The sequence below is a fragment of the Peromyscus maniculatus genome, chromosome 3 (genome assembly GCF_049852395.1).
Source record: "Peromyscus maniculatus bairdii isolate BWxNUB_F1_BW_parent chromosome 3, HU_Pman_BW_mat_3.1, whole genome shotgun sequence".
Classification (NCBI taxonomy): domain Eukaryota; kingdom Metazoa; phylum Chordata; class Mammalia; order Rodentia; family Cricetidae; genus Peromyscus; species Peromyscus maniculatus.
Window position 1 is genome coordinate 122,092,643 of NC_134854.1, and position 24,200 is coordinate 122,116,842.

At 45.2% G+C, this 24,200-nt stretch overlaps 2 protein-coding genes across 4 annotated transcripts; both read right to left on the reverse strand.

The window, feature by feature from the left end:
* Positions 1-1,351: 1,351 nt before the first annotated feature.
* On the reverse strand, positions 1,352-1,729 carry LOC102928664 (large ribosomal subunit protein P1-like). Of its 2 annotated transcripts, XM_076566065.1 has the most exons (2): positions 1,621-1,691; positions 1,352-1,545 (listed from the first exon to the last, which is right to left on the reverse strand). In XM_076566065.1, exons 1-2 carry the CDS (start codon positions 1,689-1,691, stop codon positions 1,374-1,376), a joined length of 243 nt encoding a protein of 80 aa, XP_076422180.1. In that variant the 3' UTR covers positions 1,352-1,373. The 2 variants fall into 2 exon arrangements, with proteins under 2 accessions (XP_076422180.1, XP_006972645.2); XM_006972583.3 differs by having other exon boundaries at positions 1,352-1,729.
* Positions 1,730-8,859: 7,130 nt separating this feature from the next.
* Prok2 (prokineticin 2) lies at positions 8,860-23,894 on the reverse strand. 2 transcript variants are annotated; one of them, XM_006972586.4, is made up of 3 exons: positions 23,628-23,894; positions 20,174-20,299; positions 8,860-10,205 (listed from the first exon to the last, which is right to left on the reverse strand). In XM_006972586.4, exons 1-3 carry the CDS (start codon positions 23,718-23,720, stop codon positions 10,101-10,103), a joined length of 324 nt encoding a protein of 107 aa, XP_006972648.1. In that variant the 5' UTR covers positions 23,721-23,894; the 3' UTR covers positions 8,860-10,100. The 2 variants fall into 2 exon arrangements, with proteins under 2 accessions (XP_006972648.1, XP_042129651.1); XM_042273717.2 differs by having other exon boundaries at positions 20,149-20,299; positions 23,628-23,831.
* Between the last annotated feature and the right edge of the window lie 306 nt (positions 23,895-24,200).

The window sequence follows — 24,200 nt, forward strand, 5'->3', positions numbered from 1 at the left end:
ACAAGAGTCACTTGAGTGTTTCTTCATGCTTTGAATGTGTGTGCTTCAGGAGCCCCACCACCACCACCACCCGAGATCCTTGCCAGTGGTCAACTCAACCAGCTTTCCCAGGGCCTTCATTGCCCGGGCCATATGCCAGATGTACTCACCTCTCCCCATGGCAAAGGAAGCTCAATTTCCTTTTAGTAAAGTGAGGGAGATTATATCATCTCTCTCCCTCGATCAGAATTTAAGTCCCACAGTCCCACGTGGACAGACTCTGAATAGGGGAACAAATGATCTGTAGAGGGCAGCTATAATCTATAGTTCTCCTCTTCTACTGATGGATTTCTCTGCTCTTAATGAAATGGAAGAAAAATAATAGAGAATATTAACATTTGCCATGCAGAGGACTAATAATTTATTTTTATATCCCCATAAAAACATAGCGAATGATATTGGCTATGCATCTTGTGTTCGAGAAGCAAAATATTATCTTCTAAAATTTTACACAGAAACAAATACTCATTTATGTGAAGATTCTTGGCCTGAACTATTTGGCTTCTTAATTTTGTACTCCAACTTGGGATTTAAAAAAAAAATTATCTCAAGTTAGTGTTTAAGATGGGTGTGGTAGAAGCATTCTGGGATTCCATCACTTGGGGGGCAGAAGCAGAGGCTCATGATTTCAAGGTAAGGTCCCATTACAGAACCTGTAAAGCCAGCTTGGCTACATGAAATTCAGTTCCAAACTCAAGCCTATGCCCCCCAAAAGTAATTGTTTAAGGAACCCACCCTTCCATGGCCCTCAGAGACAGAAGGAGAGGGGAGTGCTATAGTTTGCATCCGATTGGCTGGTTTGTGCCACAGTTGCCTCATGTTAGGCACTTGGGCACAGCAGTGTTGGGGGTGGAAGCTTTAGGTGGTAGGGCCTATAGGGAAGTAACTGAGACATTGGGGGTGATGTTCTTAGGGGTGGGATTTAAATTCCCTTGAGAATCTGATTAGTGCTCTCAAAGGAGTTGTGTTGGCCAGTTTTATACCAACTTGACACAGCTAGACTTATCTGAAAGGAGAAACCCTCAGTTGAGAAAATGCCTTTATAAGATTGGGCTGTAGGCAAGGCTATAAGGCATTTTCTTAGTAATTGATGGGGGAGCGGTGCAGCCCATGTGGGTGGGTGGTCCTGGGTTCTATAAGAAAGCAGACTGAGCAAGCCATGATGAACAAGCCAGTAAGCTGCAGCTCTCCATGACCTCTGCATCAGCTCCTGCCTCCAGGTTCCTGTCCTGTTTTGAATTCCTATTCTGACTTCCTTCAATGATGAACAATGATGTTGATTTTTTTTTTTTAAACAGGCTCATCTTTTTATTGGACATGTTAACAAAAGAGGTTTAATCAAAAAGACCAAAGCCCATGTCGTCATCAGACTCCTCAGATTCTTCTTTCTTTGCTTCCACTTTCTTCTCCTCAGCTGGAGCAGCAGGCACCGCTCCAGCTCCTGGAGCAGGCCCACCAGCCCCTACATTGCAGATGAGGCTCCAAATGTTGACACTGGCCAGGGCCTTTGCAAACAAGCCAAACCAGAAAGGTTCAACATTGACACCAGCTGCTTTAATGAGGGCATTGATCTTGTCCTCTGTGACTATCACCTCGTCCTCCTGCAGGGTGAGGGCAGAGTAGATGCAGGTGAGCTCGGAGATGGAGGCCATGTCGTCTTGGACTGGCATGGTGCTAGTCTCCAGATGAAGCGAGGACCTCACCCCAATGCAGCCTAAGCTTCCTCAGAAGGACCGAGCACCTTGGCGGCAGCTGATCAAAGGGATATTGATGTTTAAGGGAAAATAAATTCTTTCCTCCCCAAGTTGCTTTCTTTATGATGTTTCATCATAGCAATAGTAACCCTAACTAAGACTGTTTTTTTTTTTTTGAGACAGGGTTTTGTGGTGGTATTCTAATTGTACTGAAATGTGATTTTGATTGTATGTTAATAAATAAAGTTGCCCGGGGGTCAGAGCTATTAGAGCCATAGCAAGAGTGTGGCGGTGGTGGTGGCACACGCCTTTAATCCCATAGATCTCTGTGTGTTCAGGGATACAGCCAGCATTGGAGACATATGCCTTTAAGACCTAGGGGGCTGTACATTCAGACAGTGACGAGGCAGTCATGTGTTTGGGTTTACAACCAATGAGAAGGCAGAACAACATACTATAAAAAAAACGAACAGACAGGAAGTAGCCCTCTTTCGGGAGGCTGGGACACCGCAGGCGGAAGGGTGAGATTTTAGCTCTGAGCTCTGACCTCTCGGCTTTCTCTTTTACATTGTTTCTGTGTTTCTTATTTAATAAGACGGTTAGTTACATCTACAGGGTTTCTCTGTGTAGCCCTGGCTGTCCTGGGACTAGTTCTATAGACCAGGCTGGCCTCAAACTCACAGAGATCCCCCTGCCTCTGCCTCCCCTGTGCTGGGATTAAAGGTGTGCACTGACAGGAGCTTTTATATATAAAGCAAACGTGGGTCCTCCTAGCTACTCCCTTCCTCAAGCTTCATGTGGCATCCTATGATTGCTCCCTCTCACCATCAAGCCACCTACTAAGATGTAATGCAGCCAGAAAGTGCTCCTCAGAGCCTTCAAAACCTGAGGTAAGTATTATTGCCTTATTTTATTTATAAAGAACCTATCCAGGGACTGTGGAGCTTGCTCAGTCATCCAAGTGTCTGATACACAAGCATGAAGATCTAAGTTTGGATCCCCAGTGTGTGTGTGTTTGTGTTTGTTTGTGTGTGTGTGTGTGTGTGTGTGTGTGTGTGTGTGTGTGTGTGTGTTAGAAGAGACAGGCAGATCCTGTTATGGAATAATGTTGTGGAATATTAATTTTAAGATGTGTTACATTAGTTTATGTTGTGGAATATTTGTTTAATGATGCAAAGATGTGTTGCAATCTTTTATGTTGCATTTGTTTAACTTTGTGAAGCTGTGTTGCTGTGCCTGTCTAGAACACCTGATGTTCTAATAGGGAGCTGAATGGCCAATAGCAAGGTAGGAGCAAGGATATGGGGCGGGGGGGGGGGGGGGGAGAGGGATGGTAGGCAGAGGGAATAAATAGGAGGAGAAATCTGGGAGAAGAAGATCAAGCAATGAGAAAAGAAAACCAACTACAGAATAATCTTTTTGTACAGTGTGTGAGGATATGTCACTCTGATTGGTTTAATAAAAAAAAAAAAAGCTAAGCAGTCAATAGCCAGGCAGGATTTTTGAGCCAGAAATAATGCTGGCAAGAAGAAGGTGGAGTTGCCAGTCAGACAGGGAGGAAGCGGGATGGGGGTACAGAGAAAATGTAACCAAGCCACATAAAAGGATGTACATTAAAAAATGCGGGGGTAATTTAAGTTATATGAACTAGTTAGGAACAAGACTAAGCTATTGGCGGAGCTTTCATAATAATAAGTCTCCATGTGGTTATTTGGGAGCTGACCAGTGAGACAGAGAAAGACTCTCTATAGATCCCTGAAGCTCATTGGCTGGAAAGTCTAGCCAAAAAATAAATAGATTCAGTGAGAGACTCTGTCTCAAAACTATAGATAGGAGCTACAGAGACGGCTTGGTGATTGAGAGTATGTACTGCTCTTCCAGAGGATCCAAGTGTAGTTCCCAGCACCCATATCAGGTGGCTAAAAACTCATTTGACTCCAACTCAAGGGGTATCTGACACCTCCAGCCTCCATGGGCACCAGGACACAAGTGTGTATATCCACACATGGACATACACATAGCCATGTCATTAAATATAAATCTTAAAAAAATAAAGGTGGAGAGTGATCTTGGAAAGTACCTGATGATGACCTCTGGTCTCCATACACACATGTCCCTGCCTACACATGCACACACACACACATATAAACAAGTACATACATATATAAGAACATGTATACACACACACACACACATATATACATATACAAGAACATGGACACACACAGAGAGATACACACATGGAAACCTAACAAGGGGCATTTTGTCACAGTAATGGACAACAGAATACTACATACAGTGACAAGAAGATTATCAAGAAGATACTAAGTTGGTTTGCACTAGGACAATGAGGAGGAGGGGTGGGGTGCAAGAGGCTGGGATGGAATAAGGTCACCACCAAAACTGTTGGCATTGATGAGATACTGGGTGATAGATAGCTCTGTGATGCTTCCTTTCATCATTTCTAAGAAGTTAACATTTTTAATTCTGTTATTACTCGTGTATGTGTGCACGCGCATGCATCCACACAAGGGCGCATGTGTCAAAGCACACATGTGGAGGCTGGAGGACAGCTTTGTGGAGTTTCTTTTCTCCTTTCCCTTTTATACAGGTCTCAGGGCTTGAACCCAGGCCATTCGGCTCGCAGAGTGAGAGTGGTGAGCGCCCTTATCTGCTGAGCGATCGCACTAACCCCTCCTCTTCAGAACGTCTATGTTTACATTGTCCATAGTAAAAAATTTGGCTGGTTGGCTTGTGTGTTTAAAGAACGGGCTAAACACCCTCATGCCAGCATTAATCTTGCCACAGAGATATGCAATCCAGGACACTTCTCAACAGCTCCTCAAACCACACTTAATAAAACACAGTTTTCTCCAAATTGGCCTGAGTTTCTTCCGTGGAAACCCCCCTCCCACACATACATGGCTTGTATCTTAATCAAGAAGATAAATATATGAACTGAAGCAATTGTGGAAATTTGATTAGCAGTACAACCTAGAGGCCAAATCATTCCTCAGTGATGAATGTCACTGGGCTCTTTGCTTTGGCGCTGACTGACAAGTGACATGCTGTGGTTATCTAATACTTTGAGTGTATTTCATATTTTGCTGAGGTTTAACTCTTCGTAATTACTTCTGTGTCTGTGTGCACATGTGTGTACATGTTCGCATGTATGCTCATTTGAGTGTAGAGTCCAGGGGCCAACATCTGGCCTCTTCCTCAGTAGTTCTCCACCTTGCTTATTGAGACAGGATCGCTCACTGAATCTAAGCTCACCAAAGTACCAAGGATGGCTGGTTTGAACCCCAGGACTCCTGCTCCCCTGCTCTGTCTCTGGGATTATGGGCATTGGCTGTTACATTCTACTTTCTATGTGATTTCTGAAGACTATGCTCAGGCCATTGTGTCTGCACAAGTACTTGACCAACTGAGATGTATCCCCAGTATACAAAGGCTTAACTTTGACAATTGTTTTACCTTTTAGGAGAGAAATAAAATGTGTAATTAAAAAATATCAAGCAGATACAAAGTACCTGTGGTCTAAAGCACAGGTCTTCATCTGTACCCGCTGCCTCTGGAAGATGCATATACAATGTCTAAAGACCCTGCCAGTTGTCAGAGCTGGGGTTACAGGAATCCTAGTACAACTAAGAAATCACCCACAGTGTGGGACACTGTGATCCAGAAAGTAAGCGGGGGGTTCGGGCCATGGACCTGGGGAACTCATGGGACAGAGTGCCTGGGAATATTCATGAGCGGTAATTCCAGAAAGCAGGCCATGGCACAGCTGCAGACATGAGGGTTCCAGACACTACAAGGAAGTCCCCAGGAGGACACAAGGGCACACACTCAAACGTGTATGCAGTCTGAGCATTTTGTCACCACGAATCACAATTTAATGTTGCAATTTCCCTTTTTTTAAAAATGTTCCTAGTCTTTGGAGACTAATGCACATTCTGTGGAAATAATGGTTTATGGACCAGTAGAACAGAAGACCTGAGACTCAAGGAGAAGGACCAACTGTTGGCAGATTTCAGACAATGAGTCATCTGAGTTGTCCCCCTGGAAAGTCTACAATCAAGAGAGATCTGAGCTACAGGAGAGCCACAGCCCGACTGGGTGGAACCCTCCCTCCCCCCCTGCCTCTCAAATGAGCTACACACTGCTGCAACCACCACTGAATTCCCCAGCGGAGCCCCCTCTGTGTGCTTCTTCTAGAATGAGAAGGAAATCCGAGTCAGTTACACCAAGGACCCAAGGAACTTCCAGAGGCGTTTAGCTCCTGCCTTCCAATTTAACTAGAAAACGGTCTTGTTGAACACCGTCATCCATAAACGTGCCATCCTTTATTTTTATCAGTGGCTTTTGGCTACAGGTGGACCTTAAAGGGAAAAAACATTTAAAAAGTATCACAACACCAAGGCTTCATCCCAAACCAACCAAATTAGCATATTAGAGGATGGTAAATGGGAAAACTGGGAACAGTACCTCCAAAACAGCTTGTCAGCTGAGCACTGTGGCACTTGGGAGGCTGAGGTAGGGACGGTTCACAGGCCAGCCTGGGACACATAGTGAGACCCTGCCTCTAACAGAGGAGTCATATATTAATACCACCTCTACCTTTGGGGAATGTGTATGCCAAAAACAGCCCGTGTTTTTGGTGGGAGTAGAGAATAAGATTGATTCCCTTAAGGATCCAGGGACAAAGGACACTCATCCTTAGAATGGCATGAGAAAAGCTAACAGGGAAATCTGTTGTATGGAATGATGATCGGTGTTAGTGTTACATTCCCCCACATAGATGTTCAATGTCTTCACAATAAAGAGCATATGAGGTGAGATACATGCTAATGGCTGGTGCAGCTTAGCCATCTTAAAATATATAACTCAAAATACTATGGCTATAATAGATATATTTTATCTGCCAATTAACTTTTTTTTCAATATTGGAAGATGTTAAATGAATGGATTAGGGGGGGAAAGATAACAGAACGAATGAAATAGTTAAATAAATCAATTCCAAGGATATTATCTGAAATGTGTGACAATGTGAAAATGGAAAGGTCACAAAAGGTTGTCAGGGGTTTTATAGTGATGTGTGCTAAACACTGCAAGTGTCCTGATGTTAAAGTTAAAAACAGGCCCTGCCTTTCGTCCCCCAGAGAACGAAGCCAGGAAATGACAGGATGAGGACCAGAGAAGAGGATGATTGGACTGTGTTTGGTTTGTATCTCAACTTCGCAGGGCCTTAACCAGAGCCATATTGAAATGCGGATGAGCACCGGCGCCTTCAGCTGTGGGAGAAGTAGTTTTGGTGCAAACTTCCTCTAGTAAAACAACAAAGGAAAACAAGTTTTTAAGTACAAAGTTAGACAGCTAGAAATGGCGCTCCGTATTAGTTACTCTTCTCATTGCTATGACAGAATTCCTGACAAGGAGCGACTTGAGGAAGGGTTTATGTAGGTGCCCAGCTTGAGGGGACTCTACAGTCTATCAGCGAGGGGACGACATGGCAGCAGAAGTCTGAAGCTGCTGCCCACAATGCACCCAGAGGGAGGAAACACAAAGGGTAGAAGACCTCGTGGTGGCCCATGGCCATGGGGGCCAAGTGGAGAACAGTTCACGTCAGATCTCAACACTGTCCATGACAGCTGACAGCGGGAAAGAGCTGGACGGTCCACTTGAGTTTGGTTACTAGCTGTCGGCACCAGACCTGTTTCTGCCTTGCTCTCCAGAGAACTCACTACATTGTGTGTGTGTGTGTGTGTGTGTGTGTGTGTGTGTGTGTGTGTGTGTGTGTGTGTGTGTATCATACATACACCCGGTATTTGGTTTTTCACCTGGAAATCCTTACCTTTGCCTTACCTTGTAGAGTTTCAGGACATCCCAGACATTGTGAAGGGCCATCCTGGGGGTTGAAAACGCAGTTACCAGGGTATACACCTAACATGTGTCTCATGAAACCATCCTCAACAACTGCTGAGGGCTGGTGTGATAGATAGTCCAGCCCATTAAAGCATTTGCCATGAAAACTTGACCTCTGGTGTTTGCTCCCCAGAGCCTATGCAAAAAGATGGAGAGAATCAACATACACAATTGTCTCTGACCTCCACAGGTGTGCCTTGGCACACTCCCCTTTCCCCCTCCCCTTCCTCATGCACACACACTCTCTCTCTCTCTCTCTCACACACACACACACTAGCAATATTTAAGAGAATATTTACCTTCTGAGAAACGAGATGACAAGGTTTGTGAGACAGTGATTGGAAAGGTGTTGGTTTTGATGGCAATTAACAAAATAATCTCCAAGTAGTGTGTGACTCTAGACACAATGAAAGTAACAAGCAAAGAGAGGGAGGGCAGACAGCAAGGCTCTGGGGTGCTAATGAGGACCCAACTCAGCTGTTTACTTTCTATACATTTTGGTCCTCTGGGTTGGGCACCTGAGACGCCATCTGTCCCTTTAGGTACGAGCCTTTTGAACTGGATTGATAAGTGTAAGAGCAAGATTGTATAAAGGGTAGTCTCAGATTTTAACTGGTAAAAAATCAAAATTACATTTTGCCACTTGCTGGAAAATGTCTTGAACGCTATGTGAAAATAACGTTAGCCAAATTGCTGACATGCCCATTTCTTTCCCACAATTCCCCTTGTTCAAGTGATTTTTATTTTGCTTTCAATCGACTTGCTAAGGATGTTTCCTTCAGTGGAAAGTGAATGGAAAACACTTCTCTTAGAAGCTATGGTGACTAGTGCACCCAGATCCCACACAACTGTGCCACATGTTAGCCTGAGGGATAAATTATATCCAACATACCTGTGTAAGCCCTAGCTGAGCCAATCACCACGGAATGGACAACCGCTATCGACTTCGGGGGAACAGGTGGTGGGTGGGCGTGGGCAAATGTGTAGTCAGTTAAACTTAAGGTTTCAGATGTTGTTTATTTGTGATGCAGTATGGACTGACAACATTTAGGGAGTTGTTCAAGGCCAGAACACACTGGCACTGCGAGAGCCTAGCCCGTGCATCATGCACACTCCATCAGGTTTTGCAGGGCAAACCTGCAGGGGGATCCTGGCTAACAGTCACTTCTGGGTGTCACTTTTTCCTTCACTCTCCAAAGCCTTTTTGATGGGTACACATGGTTTATTTATTCATTTTTGTGCTGCCCTGAAATTCACACAAACACAACTCTCCTGAATGAAATGAAAATCCACGCAGTGTTAGGGTGAGTTCACCAGCTCTGGGGTGTCTGCCCACTTTAGGACGAGGGCTATATAGAAATCTGCTTGTAATAAAAACTGTTGACAACCGTCACAAAAATAAGGATATAATATCAAAATAAATCAAAGGATATACAGTATTGTCATTATTCTGATACAGAATTTTTTACATAGAAATATTGATACCAGTACAAATGGCAAGATATCAGGAAATCCATTACAATAGACCTTTGGGTTACAAATAAAAGTTTAAATTATAACTTAACACCGATTTTTAAATGATGACTCCTGTCGAACCAGATGAAAACCAATGCTTCCTCCTCAAGTGGCATTCTTTAGAATGTCTCCAAGAAGAAGATTAAAAATAAAAAAGAGCTTCAAGTAAAAAAAATGAAAAAAGAAATGTAATATTCCATTGGGGAGAAAACGCCTTTCACTCAAACAAACCTAGAAAAATGAACCACATTCCTTCAGTGTCCATTAGCTTTGTCTTACCACCAGTTAAACAGTACAACTGAAAGCCGCTGGGCTAGATGGGTACAGGAAAGTTCCAGAAGCACTCCCAATTTCCACTCCCAATGAGCTGTCTAGAGTGTCTGGTTCAAATGCATCTTCTTGCCACCAAATAAGTCTAGAGCTAGCTGTTTAGGCCTCCGCAGTGGCTCTGCCAGTAGGCTAGGGTTGTAGAGACCCCACTTCAAAATACTAGGCTAAAGTGAGGACCATGGGAGTCTTTGAAGAGGGAGGGAAGGAGGGAGGGAGTATCTGTGCACAGGGCAGGATGGGCAGACAGTTTGCAAAGGACACACACACAAAAAAAATAGTTTCTGCAGCAAAATACCTACTCTTATTCTCCTATTTGTGAAAGTGGTTGTTATTGGCATTCAAAAATGTCAAGCCAAAACATAAACAGGGAAATGAGAAGCCATTCCAGAATGCTTTGCCCTTTATAAGTCTATCCAAAAATCAAAACTCTCCTTCAAACAGAAAAAAAAAAAGTCACTTCAAAATGTTACTTGGAGAGTTGAGGAAGCGAGAGCATTTCTTCCTGGCGTGTTCTTTGTGTGACGACGCAATCACAAGCAAGACTTGACAGACATTGTGCAGCGGAGGGTCACACTTCAAGTTCCTACTTCAGAGGGATCACTTCCGGGCCAAACAAATAAACCGGTTGAAAGAAGTCCGTAAACACGCCAAGCCTGGCAGGCAAGGACAAGTGTGATGCATTCTCCGCCCCCAAAATGGAACCTAAAAGAGAAAAGGGGACCGAGTCAGAAAAGTTTGATTTTTCAATTTACCTGTTTATTTATTTAGTGAAATATATATATATTTAAATTCAGTAACATGCTTGCTGAAGATAAGCTTGCTGTTTCAACTAGGCTGGCAGGCCAGTCAGGTCCTGAGGTACATCCATCTCTACCCCCCGCCCCCCAGTGTTGGGGTCACAGGCACTGAGCACCCACCATACTTGGCTTTTTATGTGCACATTGGGATTTGATCTAGGATCTTTGCGATTGCAGAACAAGCACTCTTACCAACTGAGACATCTGCCCATCACTCTGACAAAAATAAAAATAAAAACAAATGAAGCCTTTCTGTGGATCCTTGGATCCTAATGTGTGTTACTAAATGCGCAATAGGCAACACACAGAGGTCTTTACATACACATCGTATTTCCCGTCCCTGCCATCAGCATGTGAAGATTTCAAATACAGACTCACACCTGTTTTGCACATGAGAGATGGAAGTGCAGAGATGAGCAAACAGCCCAAGTTCACACATCTGGAGCTGAAGGCTTGGTTATAGATGGACCAGAAATACCAAGTCTTTTTGCCTTCTGCATGTTTTCACTTTGGTGGTGGTGGTGGTGGTGGTGGTGGTGGTGGTGGTGGTGTGTGTGTGTGTGTGTGTGTGTGTTGTGTGTTGTGCATACACACATGTTCATGAAAATTTATGCAGGGTCCATGTGGAGGGCTGAGGTGGATGTTGAATGCCTTCCTTTTTCAATCTTTTCCATTTTGCGTCAGGGTCTCTTAATAAAACTGGAGCTGGCCAATTCCAATAGGCTGGCTGGCCACTGAGCCCCAGGAGCCACTGAGTCCCAGGATCCACTGAGCTCCAGGATCCACTGAGCTCCAGGATCCACTTGCCTTTTCCTCCTCAGTGCTGGGATTTCAGAAGCTCAGCGCTGCCCTTGGCTTTTGTACTGAGGTTTTGGGGGCTAGAACTCAGGTCTTCATGCTTTTGTGGCAAGCATGGTACTGAATCGGCCATCACTCTAGCCCTCCGTTTTGTTCTTGTTTTAAAGTGTCTTGCTATGTAAATTCCACAAAGAAAGGCAAGCCTAGGCATGACCACATGGATCCAATGCACAAGAATGAATCCATAGCCAGGCAGGAATATGGAAATTCACACATTCACACACAGCTGCCAAAGTTAAATCACTGAGGATGTCTAGAGCGAAATCAATTTGAAGAACTACTGCACCCAGAGGCTCTCAGCCTGACTCGGAAGGGAAGGCCTGCTTCATGCCCAAAGCCACTCCACAATCCCTGTACAAGCCACCAGTGGCACTGGATTGAGGCAGGTCAACCGACAGCTAGCACTCACAATATGTATGCTTTCCAAAGTTCTAGAACAAGGAGAGACGGGAAAACCGCCCGACCCCATAGGTCTCGAGCTCAGTTAACACCCTGGTCTGGTTGGGTGGTTCAGTCCTGTAACAGCAGCACTCAGGATGCTGAAAAGGAGAATCACGAATGGGAGAATAGCCTGGGGGAAGACCCTGGAGAGAGAGACAGAGACAGAGACAGAATGTGAACCCTGTTTCCAACTCAAATGTTTTATTAGCTGTCCTTCTATGTATTTCTGGTCTATCCTATCAAAAGAAGCTACCCCACACCAGTTACCCAGATGTTTTCCAAATATATTTCTTTATGGATTAAAAAAAAAAAAAAAAGGCAAAAGGCTGTCTTCAGACAGTGGCAGAACCATTCAACCTTACTCCTGGGTTGACCTGAGAGGGCGAGAGGGTGCTCATGTACAGAGCAAAAACCAGGAGTCCTGGGTGTATCCCTCGGCGAGGCCATGCTCTCTCTCTCAGTCTTCTTACCTCCCTTTTCTTTTTTCTTCTCTTCGCCCTTCTTCTTTCCTGCCTCCCATTTGCAACATGGCTCTGGATGGGTCAGGGAGATGATTGACGTCAATAAACACGAAGGGAAGCAACAGAGGGCAGGACTTGTGGTGTGTTCGCCAGGCAGAGCAGGACACACGGCCAGGCTCCCATGGTGCCTTTTGCCTTTTGGATGAGTGGTTATTTCCAAGGGGCCAAACATGGCATCTATACACAGCCACAACCACACCGCCGGTAGGGCTCGGGCAGATGGTGTGCTCAGAATGGTTCTGCCACTGTGGGAGTCAAGGCTGCTGGGATAAGGCAAAGGTGCGTGGCTGGGGGTGGGTGGGGGGGGAGGGGCAGGGGGCGGGGGGGGGGGGGGGGGAATGGGGGAAGTGGCTACCACTCAGGACACACCCAACAGCTGAGTATAGCTGGGCCAGCTTAGACAATGACAACTAGGTAGTGTGGGATGTGACCACCAGAGATCTTTGCAATCCATTCTGACTCTGAGTTTTTGTAAGACTTCTCCAAGCCAAGCCTTAGCGTCCGATATGGACCAGTGGCTCTCAATTACCAGGGATGATTCTGTCCACACAGCAATACTCAGCCAGCTGTATCTGTCACAGCTGGGATTGGTGTGTGTGTGTGTGTGTGTGTGTGTGTGTGTGTGTGTGTGTGTGTGTGTGTGTGTATGTATGTGTGTGTGTGTAGGTGCTAGAAATATTACTACATTTCTAAATATCCAGGATGGCTCTCTCAGTAAACAGTAAGCTAGCTCAAAAGGTACATGGTAGCAAAGCTAATAACTAGCAGCCAGCAGCAATACTCAAGGCATTGTGCTTGTCCCAGGCAAGTGTAAAATAATCTTCCCATCAAAGGGTTATGCACAGGATCCAGCAAGCGGGTTTCAAGTTGATATGCTACCTACTGTCTCCAGCCCCTATTCTAGGTATTGAAGGATACAACAGTGAACCAGAAGGAAAGGCCCTTTGCATGAACAGCAATCCAGACCCGCCCCTATGAACTTCAGGGCCCCTCATCTTGGTGCTTGCCTTTTCTCATGCAAACCAAGACCCATTCTGCATCTCTCCTTCCAAGCATCATTTTCAAGCAGTCCAAGCTCACAGCACTTTTCTTTCTCCCTTTCTTTTTGGAAGTCCCTAGTGGCAAGCAGCATGAGTCCTGAAATCATCCATTCGGCAGACTCTTGCCTGCTTCTCCCTGGGCCCATTCACTTCTAGGTTCAGAAGCCTCAGGAAATAGAGCAAACGGGTATCCCTGGAGTGAAGAAATGTTTACATCGATCCACATTCTAGCTACTAGTCCCAAACGTGGTAGCTTGCTTTAGCATCCATGGAGGACCAACTTCTTACAGCCTACAATTCCAAACAGCAAATTCTTAACTCACCAAGACAGAAAGAGCATGGTTCTAACTTGCTTGTGGTACTTTTAAAGGGAAAACTGAAGCATAGACCTGTAAAATCCTGCCCCTAGGGGACTGGGGGCAGGAGGATGGTGAGTTCAAGGCCAGCTTGGACCACGTAATGAGACCCTATTTCAAAGTGAAAAGAAAATGTGGGGCTGAGTATATAGCTCAGTGGCAGAGTGCTTACCTAAGGGGTGAGGTCCTGCCTTCAGTCTCCAGTCACAGTGACACACACACACACACACACACACACAAACACACACACAAACACACACACACACACACACACACAGAGAAAGAAAGAAGGGAGAAAGGGAGGGAGGGAGGGAGGGAGGGAGGGAGGGAGGGAGGGAGGGAGGAAGGAAGGAAGGAAGGAAGGAAGGAAGGAAGGAAGGAAGGAAGGAAGGAAGGAAGGAAGGAAGGAAGGGACATGGCTCCATAGTGAATGGAACTGCTTTCTATTCTGACTGCATGATTGCCTGTTACTGAGTGTCCTCCAGTTTTGCGAGATGCCACCATCTGGAGAAACCAGGTACAGGGTGAAGACTGAGAGCCCTGAGTGAAACTGCAGTGTATTTCTGCCCCGGGACACTGCCAACTGAGCCTGCAGCCACGGCTCAGATGCTGCTCCAAGAGGTGACTGCACCAGTGACTCCTGAGGGCCACAGGAGGAAGAATTGAGGAAATCACGCTTCTCTCCAACCATCCAACTGTTAAGTCACGTTAGTTACCTTTTGGTCCTACTCCAACTGTTCAACATTAGCAAATACACTTACGGTCTTCGACAAGAGCACATCCTTAAGTTATGTTGACAGGCTTCCGTCATACCCTGGCTTCCAAACAGGAATCCCTAATAAAGTTTGACAACTTCCAAAACTTTTTTTAGCAAGACTTAAATTGCATTTTTTTTCTTTCAGAAAAGGGTAATGCACAGGCCAAGTTTTAAAGTGAAATATTAAAAATTGTAGCTGGGTGTGGTGATGCACACCTGTACTATAATCTCAATATTCAGGAGGTAGGAGGTTATAAGTTCTACATTGTGAGAGACCATTGAGAAATGAAAGAGAAATAAAGACAGAAATGGAGAGAGAGGGAGGAGGAGAGAAAAGAAAAAGGAAAGGAAGAACATTTCGTTAAAATGTGTACATAAAAGTGGGTGGGGGCGGGGAAATGGCTCAGTCAATTAAGTGCTTTCGTAAGGACCTGAGTTCTCACCCCAGCATCCACATGAAAGCCAGGCACAGTGTGTGTCTGTAACCCCAGCGCTGAAACGCTGGAGACAGCTGCATGATTGACAAACACCTGCCAGCCAGCCCAGCTCGACCCTGAGCTCCAGGTTCAAGGACAGCCCTGTCTCAAACAATGAGGTGCAAATTTAATGAGGAAGACAGCAACATTGACCCCTCTCCTCAACACGCGTGCGCGCACACACAGACAGACAGACAGACACACACACACACACACACACACACACACACACACACACACACGCGCCTATGCAAACATATAACAGAGACACACATACAGAGCAGACTGGAGCTGGGCGTGCGGCTCAGTGGGAAAGCACTTGCCTAGCATGGACAAGGCTCTGTGTTTAGTTCCAGTACAAGCAAACCAGAGGGTGGAACAAACTTAAAAGATGAGATCAGAACAGCTCTTTAAATTAATAAATAAAAAACAAATAGTAAAACAGTAAAAAATAAAAAAAAATCAAGTATTAATTATATTCATCAAATCGAATAGAAAACCTGGCATAGAAATCCTCCTGTTTAGTACTCTTGTTTTTCAAATTATGAAGTCCACAATCTAGTGAAAACCACAATGTTTAATTTACTAGAAATCGAAATAGTGTGTTTTTAAAACAGTGTTTTCTAAAGACATGATTTCATGAGTCACTCAAAGCGTTAAAAATGACACCAGTTAAAACCATTGTTTCCTATAAAATGTGCTTTCTCCAGGTAAAGCAATGTTTTGAGCTCTTTGCTTCCTTGTTTATTTTGCTTTGGGCGGTGCTTGTGATTGAACTCAGGTCCTTGGTTACATGAGGAACTTGCTCTAACCCTCAGCTACTGCCCTAGGGACTCACTCCCTAACCTAGGCTGACCTTGAACCTGGGATCCACCTGCCTCGGGGCCCCAAGTGCTGAGATTATAGCCATGTGCAATCAAGTCCCACTGTTTTATTCCACTTTGAATTATCAAATATAAAATAAAAACCTCTGAACTTTTAAAATGATAGTCTAACACCAACTGTAAGTCTACAAGTCAATGGATGTACTTAGATAAAGAAGGGACTTGACCTCAGAACCGCCGGTCTCCACCTATGGCTCTGGCTTCATCTCAAATATCGCTCTTTTCATTCAAGAGTCAGATTTGGGGGCTATTGACTATGCCAACAAGAAGTAAGAGAAAGAATTTTTCCATAAAGGATCTATATTTTTACAAATTACTAAGAAACCATCACTGAATTTGAGTAGAAATGAAAAAATGTACTGTAATGTTCATCAGGGCATATTTATAGAAACATTTTTCTTTACTTATCTTGGGGACAACATAGCCGAGAACATTCTAGAAGAACTACATTTTTCTAGACTACATTAACTGACTCTTCACCAAGATTACCAACTTCAGCACCGACCCTGAAAATATCTCATCAAAATGACCTTTCAAATTTTCCAGGATAGGAGAAAAGCATATAGAATGTCATAAAAATTGAGTTCTAGAAATACATTTCATGGCAACATCTCCATGGGGCAAGGTGAACCTGACATGAATCTTGTCTTGAGCAATTCTGTCGGTTTACCACTTGGCTTCACTATAAAACCATGGTTACTTCTAGGTTTCTTTATTTGCCCTGCCATCAAGAGGAATGGCAGGGGCACCAGCAGGGGTGTGGGAGAAGGTGGTCTCACTTGTATTCAGAATTAGCATTACAGCAAGCAGGAACTTCAAGTTAATCATGGAAACAAAACTCGGTTGCTTTTTAAATATCAAAAATAGCAAGATAGTCCCTGCCCCGGCCCCGCCCCACCCTGCCCTGCCCACTGGAGCACTCAGCTAGCCTCTTTCTAATTTTAGCTTTTGCCTATATTGGGGTCTTGTGAGGAAGAACCTTGGCGGAAGATTAGCCTTGGAGATTATTATAAGAATGAGAGAATTCATGCCTCCGATCAATCAAAATCCAGGACTGAGACCTTCCAAGACACACTTTCAAGAGGAAGCCACTAAGGAGCCTGTCACATGATGTCGCAAAAGATACCCATCCCAGCAGATGAACCATTTTCAACAGAAATACAAGATTAATGAAAAATCACAGGCAGCCAAGTGAATTAAGGAAGGCCAACACAGGACCTGAAGGAGAACACACAGGGGTTGAGGAGGAAACAAGATGTTCTAAGGGTCAGATAGAAACATTACTTGGCAGCCTCAGTAGTATTAGATCAAGCAGAAGAAAAAAGACAAAGCTTGAAGATACATCATTTCGATTGTTTCAGAAAGAAAGAACAAAATATGTGTGTGTGTGTGTGTGTGAGAGAGAGAGAGAGAGAGAGAGAGAGAGAGAGAGAGAGAGAGAGAGAGAGAAGAAGGAGGGAGAGAGGAGGGAGGGAAAGAAGGGAGGGAGGGAGAGGAAGAGAGAGAGGGTGAGGGAGGGAGGAAGAGAAAGAGAATATGCAATAAATCTGGGATACTCTTAAAAACTCAAATATTTAGATCATTGGCACACATGAGGAAGAAGAGTTACAGGTTGGGGGCATGGAAAACCTCCTCAGAAAAATAACAGCAGAAAGTACCCCAAATAGACATCCAGGTACAAGACACATTTAGAACCTTAAACACACATAACCACAGAAGTATGTCACCATGACATAGCATAGCTAAGCTGTTAAAAGTATAAGACAAAAAGAATATTAAAATCTGCTAGAAGGAAATGTCAAGTAACATTTAGAGGCAAATACATTAGACAAACAGCAGACTTCTCAGAAGGAATTCTAAATGGCAGGAAGGCATGGGATGATGTATTTCAGGTCCTGAATGAAAATAACTACCAACCAAGATTGTTGTACCCAGCAAGGCTGTCCTTCACAAGGGATAAGTATGTACCTTCTGTGGTAAAAATAGATTAAGGGAACTCATGGCCACTAAACCAAAATTACAAAAGATGCTTGAGAGAATCTTATACCCAGAAGAGAGAGAATTTAATAAATACCATCATTAAGAACACTAATAAATCCCACTAGGAAAAAGAGATATGCCAATGAGGAGTAAGAAATACTAGAAATACTAACACACTAAATCATCAAATTCAAAAGTAGAGAAAACAAGAATTGATGCCCGGAATTATGGGCCAAGTTTCTGCCCAACAAAGCAGACATTCTGTTGACCGGCCTTGGCTGTCCTGGTAGACCAGGCTGGCCTGGAACTCAGAGATGCTCCTGCCTCTGCCTCCCAAGTACTGGGATTAAAGGCATGAGCCACTGTCACCCTGCTAATGCTGTCTTTGAAAAACAAAACAAATGGAAGGACCTGGGGAGAAGGCTGCGACCGTACGCCGCTTATCAAGCTAGGCAGGCTCACATTCTCAGCACTTAGGTAAAACGCCAGGCACCGAGTGAGGAAGGCAGCCAGCATCAATGGCGGACATTCCTAGGCAAACAAAGAAGCATGTACACATGGATATACACATGGCGCAAATTACAAACCTGTACTTTTAGGGCTTACCCTGGTGGCCATCTTGTCTCTGCCATTTGGCTTTCAGTTCAGGAAAAAAATGCTCAGATGACCACATCTGATTTCACTTGGGTAGAGGAATGGAGTAATCCAGGCCACACAGGCCAGGGGGTGTCAGGAAGATGGAAAGGTTGCTGTGTATAGTCTCGCAGGCTGTCTGTGTGTGACCTCACCTGGGCTTAATGTCGTATTGAGTGCATGGCAAATCGAGAAGTGCAGTACAGTTGTGAGATACTGGGTAAGGGTGACATACACAACAGTGTATACAGACTGGATGGCTCATCCCAGCTGACCCATGAAGGTAGACACTGTCAAGACCAAAGGGCCACGTTTTATTTTTTTAGGTATGTTCTATAAGTGATTCTCAGATCAATAAGGCAACAGGAAGCTACTTAGGGACAATGGCTCCAGTGCACAAGAGAAGACTCACTAGGTGTAAAGAAGAAACCTGATTCAGTGCCCAAAGCAGCGGAGCCAGCCTCACCTGCTCCTGAGAAGCCTGGTGTTTCGACAGGTGACTAACGGTAACACCCTCTGTATCTCAGAATGTCCAGGAATAAGAGGTGTGTGTCATGTTTAAAAAATGACAGTGGAATCTTGCACTGTCAGACCACAGGAAGAATAGCTCAAATGTAACAGGAAGCATTTCACAAGGCAAGCAACCACAGGAAAGCAACCAGACTCTGGGGTCCCCACACTGAGGTGCCCCTCACCGCCAGGCTACCGAAGTTCATCTCCTTATGTTCACTCTAAGTGGGTGAAAATACAGAGTGTTATCTGGGAGAGCTGGAACCATAGGGAAGATGACTGTTATCTATCATAGCTTCAAACCCAAAGACATATGGGGGGGGGCGGGGGAAGAAAGCAGTAGAATTCTGTTTGATTTGAAAATATGCTACATCTTTTGTAAAGGTGTATAGGGTCCTCCTCCAGGAAGCCACCTGCCCTGGACCATTGCCTCTGGATCAAATGTGCTTGATGGGCACAATGAGGAAGAAGAGAGACAGCAGGAAGGGGCTGCCCCTTGCCTGATACTGCACTGTGTTGATTTTTTTTTTTCCATGTGAAGGATAGTGACACAGTTCTACACACTGTCTGGTCACCTTCCATCTATCTACCTCCTGATGTAACAGAAATGCACTGGCCCTCCAGTTGGGGAATCTGCAGTTCATAGGAACACAGCCTCTAAGCCATGGCTGACCCTCAGAGGCCTGTGGCCTTGCCTTTCAGGGTCCATAACCTTTCCAAAATTCTTTAGGTTACCGTGCCATTGAGCTGCCCTACAATGGTGTTAGAAAATTAGATGTCACAAATCTCCAAAGTTATGAAAATCATATCTCACAGGTCTAGAATACCAAACTTTAGCTGGGCACTGTGCTACACACCAATAAGCTCTGCACTTTGGGGGAGAAAGTAGAATCAGAAGCTCAAGGCCAACCTAGACTGCACAAGAAGCTGTCTCAAAAACAAACAAACAAACAAACAAACAAACAAAACCCAACAAAATAGAACATTTAAGATACAAGAGTAAGTGAGTTAGTTATTGGCGATTGTCTGAAAATAAAACGCAACAAACAAAACCCACAAAGCTAACTGACTCCTCCCTCAGCTGGTCAAGTATGGAGTCTTTTCAAGAACTCTTTACTTGGATTTTTACAAAGCCTGTTCCAGTAAACTATCTACTTTGCCTGTTTTAAACCTAAGTACACTGACAGGTTAGGAATTATGCTGACGGGTTATTTTGAATGTCAGGGGAGCAATGGTACAGAAACAGCGACTGGGATGGAAGGGGAGAGAAAAGAGAAACAGTGTTCTCCCCCCCCCTCCCCCCGCTCTCCCCGGTTTGTCCTCTGACTTCCAACGTCAAGCGGACTACCCAAGTCTTCCATCACATAGGCCTCGCTCAGCAGGCGGGTATACCAGAAGTCCCAGCGCAGACACTGACTTTCCGAGTCAGGGGGTGGCAGCTGTCTCCCACTTGGCCCATGGGTGTGCAGATCCGTATGCTCTTCACCCAGATACTGACAGCGCAGCACATGCCCCCTCCACACTGGGAGTCCTTGTCGCAAGCCTGGAACGAAATAAACCAACAGATAAATATAGATAGTGGGAAAGGCTCAGGCTGGGAAACTCTAAACTTAGCAGGGAAAGTCCTCTTTAACTATCCAAACGCCCAGCCAGTAAAGTACTTGCCACCCAAGCCCGAGGACACGAGTTCCATCCTCAGAGCCCACAGGTAAAGCCAGCCGTGGTGGCTCGTGCTCGCAATCCCACCTCTGGGAAGATGGAGGCAGGCAGATCCTCGGGGCTTGGTGGCCAACCAGTCTAGCCAATTAGGGCATTCTGAGCCATGTGAGAAACAACGTCTCAAAAAATAAGGAGGATAGCACCTGAGGACAACATCTGTGCTTAATGCCTGCCTTCCACACACATGCCCATACATGTGTGTGTGAACACCTCACCCAGCATGTATCCTATGCGGTGATTTTAATAAAACAGAACCATAAGCTCCATTTGTTTGTACACACCTACAGTCAGCATTGATTAGAATGTTTCCACGGACTAAAGAGCTCCTGCATGACGAAACCCAGGATTAAGAAGGAAAGAGGAGGGGGAACAGCACTTTGGCTTTCTTCTGGTGCTTTATGGCTAAAATTGAAGAATGAGTCTAGGCTAGCCCTGTGCTATACACGGCCATTCGGAACTACGCAAATCAAATCACAAGATTTGATGACTATTAGCGGCTGAATGTAGGGGGCCTAGTTTTAAAAAACAGATGGAAATAGTCTCTAAATCAGGCACAAAGCAGTGCAGACCTGTGAAGGCACCGAGGTAACATTTAGAAGCGCTCATTTTCTCTTTCAAACATTTGCCCTGTGCTTTGTGAGACTGGATGCTTCCTGCATGGGCACCCTGATTTTCACCATTTCCTCTTTCAAAATATGAACTGTCCAAGGGTGGGAAGAGACAGACCAAGACTTTTGCCCCTTCCCACTAGTCTTTCGTGTGAATGACACACAGAAAGGAATGACTGGCTTCGGAGCAGCAGACGTGTACGTGGGAAACTAGCCTCAAAGGTCCAGCAGGTGAGGACAGGCACAGGCCAGCACAGATAGAACCAGCAGCAGTAACTCCTCAAAGTACACCCCCACCCCCACCCCCCGCCCCGCATACACAAACTACAAGTCTATACAGCCGAAGAATCAACATGGAGGACTTCCCATGCAGTGCTAGATAAATGAAGCCCACGTTTATTTGCATGAAAATGTATCTTAAGAACTGTAGCTCTTTCTTAGAGCCAACAACAACAAAAAAGGGATGCTTTGTTTTAGCAATGTGTAGCAATCCATTTGTTGTTCAAAATAAGTAGTGGCTTAAAACCACAACTTTAACTTTGGGTGGCTTTTCTTCTTCTTTTGTTATAGGATGATGTTTAAACATTCCCACCTTTTAATTTTTGTCTGGACACCAGAAATCATGCAAACATGACCATCATAGCCCTGAAATGTTAGGTCTACTCAACAATCTTCTGCAATATGGTTTTAATACATCTATATGGAGATATCAAGTTCAAAGACTGTGCTTGTGTGTGTGTGTAGTAAAAACTTAAGGTGGGTGTTTCAACCGGTGTTTTAACAGATGTACAAGACTCTAACTTCTAAGGTCCCAGCAGCTCTTTCTAAGACCATAAAAAAAGCCAGACCAAAATCTTTTAAAATTCAATCAATCACTTAGATGCTTATCACCCTGTATACAGTATATCTAGATAAATAACTGATTTTTCATTTGAATCCAGATGGTTTCTGCCAGGGGAACCTAACTTCACTTCACTGCTATGTTGCTTTAGAGAAAAAATTTTCCAATACTCATTCATAACATTGAATTAAACAACAACAACAACAACAAAAAAAAAAAACAACCCCAAGAGTCCACATGACTGTACCACCACTTCCCCCGACCCCGAATCCCACCAACATATAAACATGAAATGAGATAAAATTTCATTTCATAACAAAAAGCTTCAGTTGTTGGAAATTTACAGAGAATTGCATAAGTTTATATCTTTTTAATTAGACAGCTGTTTCCTAGTACTCTTTATTCTTCTTAACCCATTGCAGAGCCGTGCAAACAGTGTCCTCCTGTGAATGGAACAAAACCCACTTGCACTGCCCAGGAACCTTGGGGCTTAGAGGATTAGGAAACACTTAGAATGAACCAGCAGGGGAAGGAGGGAAAACCCACCCAATCATGTTTCCATTCGCATGTGTTACAAAGACACTGTAGAGACTTTTGTTCACGCACACCAACTGGCTGTGGTTGAAGCTATGTAAGTGGTTTTAAGAATCTCTGCTCTAATAAGTACCACAAGGCATAAAACCAAATATCTATGGGACATAACTCAATGCTGTCATAGCCCCCAGAGCTTTCAGAATGCAAGCTGTACCCTAGGAAACACAGAGAACATCAATCTTCATTTATTCAACACGATGACCCTTCTTTTAAGTGACGTTATTTTATTGCCTGTATGTCATCGTTCCAAACACATCTATATTAAAATCCAATAACATACTCTTACATATTACAAATGATTTAAATAAATAGATCCATGGAAAAAATATGCTTGCAACTTTTTTTTCCTTTAAGGAGTAAAACAACAGCCAACAGCCAAGGTTCTGCTGGGCTATGAAAACAGACTTCTGAAATGTTATGCTGTGAACTCATTCTTTAGATAGACAAAAAGAGTTGAAGAAACGGGCTATTTCTAAACGCGATGGAGATGCACTCTGTGAGTCTAAACAACGTCTAATGACAGCCTGCTCCATCGCCAAGCCCTGGGAGTGAGGTATCAGGAATCAGACTTGACAATTTATGTAAGGAGAACTTCACGATGAAGAAGCGGGGGGGAAATAACATAAAAATAAAAGAGCAGCTGCCCCAGAATCCAGTAAGAAGAGCCCACAGTTGCTTTCCAAAGCTCACACATGGCTACGGCCCAAGGGACTTCACAGGGTAAGCCCACCCGGGAGCTGTGGAATTTGAGGTGTACGTCTTGCTCTTTTGCAATTTAAGGAAGGGCGGTCAGATTTGGGGGTGAGGGTTTCTAGCCCCTGGAAAAGAACTTTCTCAATGGGGAAGAAACTTCTTTGAGCTACTAAATACAACAAACAGCAGACCAAACGCAAGGAGTGCGGGAGGGAGAGGTAGGGAAGGCACTGCTGAGGCAGTTTAATTCCACGGTGCGCCTTACTGTCCCCTGCCTTGGGAGCAAGACACGTCCCCAAGGGCCCAAAGGACGATCCAGGAGAATGTCACACAGGAGACACCCTTCCCGGTGCCTACACACCCCGGGCCTGGTGTCCCGGGGCGATCCGGGAGCGACAGGTGCGCGGGCAGCTTACCCCGGTGATGACCGCGGCATCCCCGGCGGGCGGCGTGAGCAGCAGCGGCAGCAGCAGGAGTAGCAGTAGCGGGGCACAGCGCGGGGCCCCCATGGCGCCCCGGGGACACGGTGGCGGTTGGGGCACGCGATCGGGGACGTTGGGGACGCGTGGCCGGGCTGCTCTGCCGAGCCGCGAGCCTGGCGGCAGTTATAAAGGCGAGCCCCGCGGTGACTCACGCCCGGTAGCACGCGGGGGGCACGGCGCGGGCACACACACCCCGCGCCCCACGCGCACACGCGCACGTGCCCCGCGCCCCCACGCGCACAGGCGCCACGCGGGCAGAGCCCCCCGCGGGGCGCCGCCAGCCCTAGTCAGCCTTCCTGTTGCTTTTGTAGTCTCAGAAACCCTCCTCCTTCGCTGTCCTGCTTTCCAGAGCTCCACGTGCTCAGCCCCCACACTCTCGGAGGCACATCATTTGCTATACAGATGTGCAGAGGGGTGCCCACGACGTGCCGGGCGCGGCGGACACAACTGTCCTGTATTCGTACACATTTGTTCAGCATGTCTACAGCGAGCGCTCCGTGTGTGCCA